Source organism: Azolla caroliniana, unplaced genomic scaffold, assembly GCF_043228905.1.
Source record: "Azolla caroliniana isolate FFs.n. ecotype wild unplaced genomic scaffold, voAzoCaro1.0.p SCAF_1, whole genome shotgun sequence".
Lineage (NCBI taxonomy): Eukaryota > Viridiplantae > Streptophyta > Polypodiopsida > Salviniales > Salviniaceae > Azolla > Azolla caroliniana.
The window spans coordinates 1,081,983-1,090,667 of NW_028230436.1; the positions used below are offsets into that span (position 1 = coordinate 1,081,983).

An 8,685-nucleotide genomic window follows, 5' to 3' on the forward strand; every position below is an offset into this window, starting at 1 on the left:
AATAACTACTCGCGCTCTCGTTTATTGACGATGTCTGGTGTATGAATGAATGAGCATTTTGCTTTTTGGGTTTGTGCTTTTAGGTCGTGGACATATTAGTTGGCAAAAAGGAGACAGGTAGGATATGATAAAACAAAAAGATATCAAAATGTCAATAGGGGAATGTGATTGGAAATTGAAATAGAAGAAGAAACTCAGAGAATCCAACGATAGAAAAAACATATTCAAGGGAAAAAGAAGAAGAAGAAGAAGAAGCAAAAGAAGAAGAGGAAGTGGAAAAGGAAGCCCAAAAACAAAATAGAAGAAAAAACCCAAATAGAAGCTCGAAGGTCCACCTATAAGAAGAAGAAAAATCTCCCTCCACATATTCATGTACCTTGGGAAATCCCTAATTGTGCTCTGTTTTGAATGATTCTCAATTCTGAAGCAGAAGGAATTATTTGAATCTATTCGCAGATTATTATGGTTCAGATTACAGAATTGTATCCTTTACTTTCTTTCTTTGTTATTTATGTACATTTCTGATGCTCTGTTTTTTTTTCTCTCTTTTTAGACATAGATTAAATAAGGAAAAAATGAAGAAAAAGAAAAACTTGTAAATCCTTAATTCAATCATTTATGGATTTGATCAGTCGTGTGGTCATGCCCTTATCATTATCAGAGGTATATTTTTCTCCTTGATCTTAGGGTGTTTTTTTCTCAATGCTAGTTCTTCCGAGTTCAATATATATACCCTGGAAAAAATCATCTGATACCATGGATATGAAAGCTAATCTAGTCTCCTGATAGAGAAGAATATGGCTCTATATGTGTTAAAACGAGTTATAATGTTTCAGGTTCACATCAATGGAAGCATATGTATGTATTACACATGTACATATATATCTCTATATATAGATCTGTAGATGTAATCATGTATGGATGGATGTACAATGAGATGGGTAAATGTTTTTGTCTATATATATATATATATATATATAGAGAGAGAGAGAGAGAGAGAGAGAGAGAGAGAGTGGTATTTATATGCATGCATGAATGTAATGTATGTATGTATAAATTTGCATGAGAAATGAGATGGTAAATAGAAATGCTCATCTATGAACATGGATGATACGTTGATCAAATTACTGCTCCCCATCGATGAATAATTCAATGGTGAAAGCATCATCAAGCAGACCAAAAGATATCTCCTGATTTCACACTGCCATTGTTTTGAGTTGGTTATTAATCTAGTCACTTTGGGAGGAAAAAGGCTTATTTCTCTTCGCTCTCTTGATGAGTTTGAAAGATTAGAAGGTGAATGGGTTCCAATGGACAAACATTTTATTTCAAAAAACATGACTTCCAATTTAATTAGAGTAATGTCAAATTTTGGAGACATTGTACTAATGTGATCGATTTCAAGTATTGACACCACATAAGGATTTTACGAGATATATACATGCGATTTTTTAAAATCTTGTGTTGAGAAGGAATTTCGTAGAATTTTCTCATTATTTAGGCTGCTTCTTATTAGATTTTGGTTGGTGGTATCTAATCATGAATATGCAAATGACTAATGGAACAGTACAGAATCGCACAGAGGTATATGGTGACAAAGATGCAACAGGAGAATACCTCTGGTAGTGAAGGGGTTGAAGTGATGATCAATAAACCTTTCAAGGATGATGAACTTGGAGAGGGTCTCTACACTAGGAAAGTTTATCGGCTAGAAAGGTATTCCCTCATTTTCTCTTGATGTTTCTCTATTATGGTAAAAAATCATCATCTCATCTATGTTCTTTTGCCCCTTGTAATGTAAAATCTTAGCAAGTTTCCGTCATGGATAACTGCCCTGGCTCCGACAGACAGTTTGCAAATTGAGGAAGAGGCATGGAATGCCTATCCCAAATGCAAAACAGGTATTTTTTTCCATTCATTTTATGCACATTTCCGGTATGAAAATTAATTTGGTTCAGTAGTCATTGCTATAACGGCATCATTTATTTGTTTATGTAACCACAAGTTTGGGAATTTGGCATCAAAGCGTTTCAAAGATATTTGTGTGAAGAACAGTATTGAATGTATATAAGGTTTTAACCTTTAATTGCATATCTACACAGTTTTCTAGAGAGACAGAGACAGAGGAACCTTTGGAAATGGTTCCCTTCCATGTTGTTGAGTCGCCTGGCTCTTCCTTGGAAAGGAGCAGTTCAAAAGTCCATAACACTTAACAAATGATGCTTAGGGAATTCTCTTCAAGCTGAAATCTTTCTAAAGTTACCTTGCAGGTGGCATGTCACAAATTGAATAAGATGGATCATGTGGCTAGAGGATACCACAATTTGTGGTCAATGGTTTCGCATAATTTGGGTGTACAACAAACCTTTCCTTATCTAGAATTGGTTTGCGCCTGGGAAGGTTGGAAAATTCATGATAGGCCAATCTTATTGTGCGCATTTGCCAATTAGATATAACATTTTCTCATTAATGACCAAAGGCCAAGGTTGTTGGATATGCATAGTGATTGTGAATTGGCTTAATAGAAATCTTTTTATTATCCTGGGTGTGCCATTGTGTCGCCAGGGGAGTTACGTGTCCATGTAATTTGGTTTTTGTAAGCCAAAACAAGGAAGCTTCGTAGGAACAAAATGTGGTGGTTTTCTTTCATTTCTGCATTTTTGGGGCTATTGGTATAAATTGGATCAAGAATGCTCTCTTGAGTTAATTTGCAGATATGCATGGGCTAGAGTGGAGCCACTTGAGGTTTTGAACCAGGAGATGATAGAACAAAAAAGATTAATTGCATTAATTTGACATTAATCAAGCAAGGAACTGTCGATTATATTGTAGATATTTGTGATAAAAATAATGCTTCTTACAATAATAGAGGTGGATTAACAATATCTCCCCTCCCCCCCTCCCATTTACACACGATTTTCAGTGCATGCAACTGCCAGCTACTGCACATGCTTGCTTCCCGCATCTAGGTGCACGTGACGGTGCATGTGAAACGCCTTGTGCCATGCACACATGCTTGATTCCCACCAATCTCAGTCCATCCCTTAGCCCACACCTCACAAGCCTTACATTAGGCTTGGTCTAGCCATGATGCACAGGCACGCTGAAAGCATCACAACAATGTTCACCTTTGATTCCAAATTTTGAGTGCAGAGTCATATCAGCTGTTTGAGATATCAATACCATAGTAAACACAGATGTCATTACCAAAGATGATTTGGTTTTGGCATCCTGCCATCTCTTCAGTTTTTTCTTGAGGCATATAATTGTTTTGTGATGTCGCTAAAAAATAGTGATTGATACAATTGTCCATTACATAGATTTTTATTATCATTTTCAGAGGTCAAATATGACCAATAATACATGTGAAAGTGAGTAGTGACTCTCAATCGCAATGAACGTTACTAATGAATGTCACAATCGAGAGTGCACACTGTGATTGTGAGAAATTCATGCAAGGATTGAGTTTGGCTAACTGTGTTTTGAGAGAGATAGGGAGGCACAACAGTGTCTTTGAAAAAAGCTAATTGTGTTTTGTTTTTTTATTTGGCATGAACATCACTTTTATGAACCATCTAGTGCTTAAGGTACTTCCACACCTCCTTTCGCTTTGGATGCAAATATTTGTTCCATATTTATATATCTTAATTCAAACTGAAGTGTTGTAATTTCAGTGTACATATTTTACTAGATTCAAGCTAACAATAGAAACTGTTCATGTTGCCGATAATGGGACATCACCGAATGTAAGTATATATATTTCTCTCAAAAAGTCTCGTCAAGTCTGTGAAGTGTATCATTATGCACCATTATTATTAGAAATTGTCTCAAATTCTACCAGAAGAAATAAACCCTTTTAAAAGTACACAGTAAAATCTGTTTTAGAAGTAGTACACAATCATTAGAAAAAAATTGTGATTCATAGTTTCTATCTATTGTTTTTAATATTTCTGTACATTAGGGACAATATCATTAATCCCATTTCCCAAGTGATTTAAAAAATGTGTTTCTTGGCCCATTAGAGACTGTTAAAATCATGTTCCTAAAATTTTGCATAATTAGGTTCATAATTTGGATGATGAATCACTCGCTTTACGCAAAGTGGAAAAGTTGGACATAGCTTCGACTGCTACCGACTATTGGAGTTACATGATAGCTGGTGGATCGTTGACAGATTTATCTTCATTTCGTCCGACGAAGACAGAGCGGGGACCTTTGTTATCAGATTGGCAGGTGTGTTTTCATCATCCTCAAAGACACTCTTCTTGGCTTTCCATGGGACAAATGCAACCCAATTAGGCTTGATAGCTGGGGTCAGGGTGCCATTGGTATAGGAATGATTTATGTTTTTCCTGTTTATTTTTCAAGGTGCTTTTTTTGCCAAATTGTTTTATTATCTTTCTGGTGTTGCCTTTCTCTTTAGGATTGATATATATTCATTCTTAAGTATTAATCTTGTGAAAGAATTCCCTGTCGTTGTAGGAAACATGTACCCCAGTAATGACCGCATACAAACTCGTTACAGTTGACGCACCATACTGGGGTTTTGGTTACCGGATGGAACAAGCTTTGCTTGGGGTAATGTAATGTTGATCCCTTTAAGCATGTACTCGTTTTTCTTGATAATTTGGTTTTCTGCAATGTTTCTCATCTTTTAGTAAATATTCAATATCAAGTACTTTTTTGGGCATAACCATTGTGATATCAATTATATGTATTGTGTATTGTTATTTAATGCGTCAATGATATTTTTGTGGAGGATTTTCACTAAATTAATAGGGCTTTGCAGGCTGAGAAGGCACTTTTCTTGGAAAGCCATAAACGTTGCTTTTCATGGATAGATGAGTGGCTTGATCTTACAGAGGATGATATACGATGTATGGAAGCTGAAAATGAGGCTATTCTAAAAAAGGTAGATTTTAAATTAACAAAATTAAACATAGTTATTTTCACAAATAATCTCATTTTTTCTTCATGTTCTCTAGAATTCCATTTGATCATTTTGACTTTCTAACAGCTTTGAACATAGTGTTCTCAAGTCCTCCTTTGACTTATTTTTAAACTTTCTAGAAGGTTTGTAACCTTCTTTGACTTTTGTCTCTCCTGTGGTCCATTGACCTCAACTTTCCTAAAACATATCCTCATCCTAACTAATGGAGCTTCCTAAAAACCTTGGATCCATTTAACGGTTTTTGAAAATTCTCTAGAATATTCGAATCTCCTATGATGTTTGAGACTTTCTCTTGTGGGGTTTTCAACCCTTACAGAGAATTTTGACTTCTGAGACATTTGAACCTCAATTTTGAGCATTGATGATTGACTCATGCACAGCCTTGCTAGTGCTTTAAAGCAAGCATACTCTTGTAATAGCCCACTCTCAGATAATGTGAATAGACGGATAAAAGAAACAGATATGTAAAAGTTGTCGAATTAGCATTGTATATATGTTTTGTGGTTTTTTAACAGTTCTGTGTAAATTGTTCTTATGGTTTACCAGATACTCCATAATAGTTCTGAAATATTGGAAACGTGAGAATGGAATGCCTAAATGAACATGGCTCTAGAAGAGTTGAAGATCCTTTTTTCCCAAGGTCTGATCGTTTTATTATTACCTTAAAACGGGTTGGACTCTTTTCGCGTGAAGGTAAAGAAAAGCAGGGGAGGAGAAAATGTTGTACATTTTCTCTCTAGTTCGAGTATTCTTTGATGTTTTAGAGAATGTTGCCTATTTGTACAGCATAATCATAAAGAGCAACCAAAGGTAGCATGCCATCAAGACATTTACTATAAATGGTTGTGGAGATACTATCTCTATGAGTAATGTAAGATTTTCGAAACAATTCTTTATTTATTTCTATAACAGTTACAGGTCATCATATATATAGATTATTGTTGTTTCCATCTAAATAAGAATTCGAGGTGATGCCTACCCAATTTATATATCTATATCTATCTATCTATCTATCTATCTATCTATCTATATATATGAGTGATATAGGATACACGTGCACTCCATACTAGTATATGCGATTGCAAACTTATGGACATTTAAGTTCCAGATTTCTCACCTATCAACTGAACATTTTCTTTTAGGAACTGGAAAATAGTAATAGGAAAGCCATTTTAAAGTTTTAGAATTTTTTATCCTCTTTTAGTACGGATCATTATGTGTTCTTGAATTAAAAATAGAATGAATTCCTATTAACATCTTCTCAAGACTAATTAATATAACATATCATAGCGAAAGAAGGCAAAGAAATAAAGTTGTACCAACATGAAATTGAATAAAAATGAGAAACATAAACATCCAGCAAGAGCAACATAAATTAAGGATTTAATCCCTTGAGTTGTAGAATTTAATCCTTGAAATGTTAATTCTTTCATTTCCCTCAAATATTCATTGCCAGTACAATTGTAGCATCAATTGTTTGGTAATTAACCTTTTCCAACATGAGAAAAAACTTCAATAGTTGTTTTGTGTTAAGAATTTGAAGGAATATCTAAGACAATGTTATTAAATAGCTCTAAGAGTAACCATATGAAGAAGTCCATATAAATGTAATTGTTAGTGTTCATGTGAAAACTTGACAATGAGTTTATACACGACATTATCTTCCTTTGATGTTTCCTCTTAAATCGTGGACCTAGGAATATCATCCATTCTTTAGGTTACATGAGCCATCATTTCATAACACTCTCATTCTTCATACTTTGAAGAGTTAGATGTAGATATTTACATTAGTACAAATACTCTAGAAATGCAATCTTGTTAGCACATAAAGGACCTAGAAAAGTATGTTGTCACAATCCATGGTCTCGTTGATTGTACATGCATATAAAATTTTTACAATCTGACATAGGTGTACATGACCTAATACTAGACACGTGAAGCATACATGTCATTTTTTACCATCATTCTAAGGTTCTTTATCGTAATTCCCATCTTTAAAGATCTCCAAGCTAATGTTGCGCTAAAACATATTTCACAGTAATATTGCATAGGTCCAACAATCCTGTGTGTCGAGACGAAAAAGTTAATTTACAAAGTGTGTGCACTTGCTTTTAACAAGTAGATATTTGAGCTGAAAAAATACAATATTGTGTGTGTGTGCTCGTGTATGTGTTGAACTCTAAATGTGAATGGCGTAACAATTTAGTCATCATACTTGCATCTAAACTTGGTCTTACAAATTGGCATGTTTTTCCCCGTCTAAGAAAATGCTTATAAATACACAAGCTATATTCAATGAAGTTGTATGTTTTGGATTGCAATTTATTGTGTTAATTTAGCCAAAACACAAATGTCAATCATGTCAATGTTTGTGTATAGGAGACAATGGGTGGCATCATAATCATTACAATGAGTTGGTAGCCAAGTCCAATTCATACTGATTTGTTTTGCAACATAACAACTATTTAGTATTCATATTTAGTTTCCCCCCAAGTTAAATGTTGGATTTGGCTAGAAAACGGATTTATAGGAGTGCCTTAGAAGAGGCAAAAAAGGCACCACCTAATTCAACATTCATATGAGTTTACAAAAGATGTTCATGTGAGTTTAGAGACCAATTTAGGCATACATTAAGAGTTATAAATCAACATAAATTAAGTACACAATCACATAAAATTGAAGTTAAAATACACGGGATAGGGTAAACCATGCATTTATTACATTACTCCTATTAAAACGCTCGTCAAAACATTATTATAGGGAAGTCCAAAACACATGGTGTTGGAGACCAAATTACAAGGGGTGCTTTGATAAGCTAGTTATAAACTAAAACGAGTCTCATTAGGGCTCACCAAGGGATCCTCGAGGGGGTAGGGAGTTGTCATCATAAGTTGGTATACTTGGGGGTGGGGACTTATTATCATAGGCTGCTATATTAGGGGGTGGGGATTTATCACAATAAGTTGGTATACTAGGGGGTGGGGATGTACCACAATAAGTGGGTATAATAGGGGGTTGGGACATCTTGTCGTTGTAAGTTGGTGTACTAACGGGTGATGATTGATTGTCATTCTTTGGTATATCATGAGGGCGTGGAGACTTATCATCATATTGGGGGGTGGAAGGACTAATATTCTCGTACTCATTGGTGGCATGGCTCCATGTGACGGCCACGAGTAATATATAAGCCACTACTATAGTGTGCTCTCCTCTCATCATTTTCTATCCTCTAATGTATATTCTTCCTCTTTCATTCCCCTCTCCCTCTTAGTTGAGTTGGTTATTTATAGCTTAGTTTCTCAACCGTTTCCCCTCTATAGCAACATTTGACAATTTGGCATATATTTTCAATCTGTATCAATCTTTCTTCTTGAGTTCCCATGTATAGCAACATTTGACAAACTGGCTTGTATTTTCAACATGCACCAATCTTTCTGCTTGGGACACAAAATGTAAGGCTAATTCAACCTCCTATGAAGAACATGAACTTTTCTCATTTGAGCCTTCATTTGTTGAGCTATGGGGACATTTTCCATATTTAACTCTTTACAACTAAATCACCTCATTTGTCATAATATCATGTCTAAAAGAATATGTAAAATTAATGTCGAATTAATCAAAGGCAGATGCATGATGAGTATTCACACAAAAAATGGAAACACTTCTGTGCATATACGTGTGTGTATGTGTGTATGCGTCTCTGTGTGCTTGTGTGTGTTTGTGTGAGCATGTAC

General features: G+C 34.9%; 1 protein-coding gene across 2 annotated transcripts; it reads left to right on the plus strand.

Moving 5' to 3' along the window:
• The first annotated feature begins 227 nt into the window (after positions 1 to 227).
• Positions 228 to 5,899, plus strand: LOC147868145 (uncharacterized). 2 transcript variants are annotated; one of them, XM_087315806.1, is made up of 10 exons: positions 228 to 482; positions 633 to 663; positions 1,568 to 1,716; positions 1,810 to 1,901; positions 3,580 to 3,587; positions 3,675 to 3,746; positions 4,063 to 4,233; positions 4,483 to 4,578; positions 4,790 to 4,912; positions 5,498 to 5,899. In XM_087315806.1, exons 1-10 carry the CDS (start codon positions 463 to 465, stop codon positions 5,531 to 5,533), a joined length of 798 nt encoding a protein of 265 aa, XP_087171932.1. In that variant the 5' UTR covers positions 228 to 462; the 3' UTR covers positions 5,534 to 5,899. The 2 variants fall into 2 exon arrangements, with proteins under 2 accessions (XP_087171932.1, XP_087171938.1); XM_087315812.1 differs by having other exon boundaries at positions 1,573 to 1,716.
• Positions 5,900 to 8,685: the final 2,786 nt, after the last annotated feature.

Excerpts from the sequence above, each read along its gene's own strand:
- LOC147868145 (XM_087315806.1), top strand. The coding sequence starts at position 463 with ATGGTTCAGATTACAGAATT. Across the intron at positions 4,579-4,789 it reads TGGAACAAGCTTTGCTTGGG|GCTGAGAAGGCACTTTTCTT; the intron begins GTAATGTAATGT and ends AGGGCTTTGCAG. Across the intron at positions 4,913-5,497 it reads ATGAGGCTATTCTAAAAAAG|ATACTCCATAATAGTTCTGA; the intron begins GTAGATTTTAAA and ends ATGGTTTACCAG.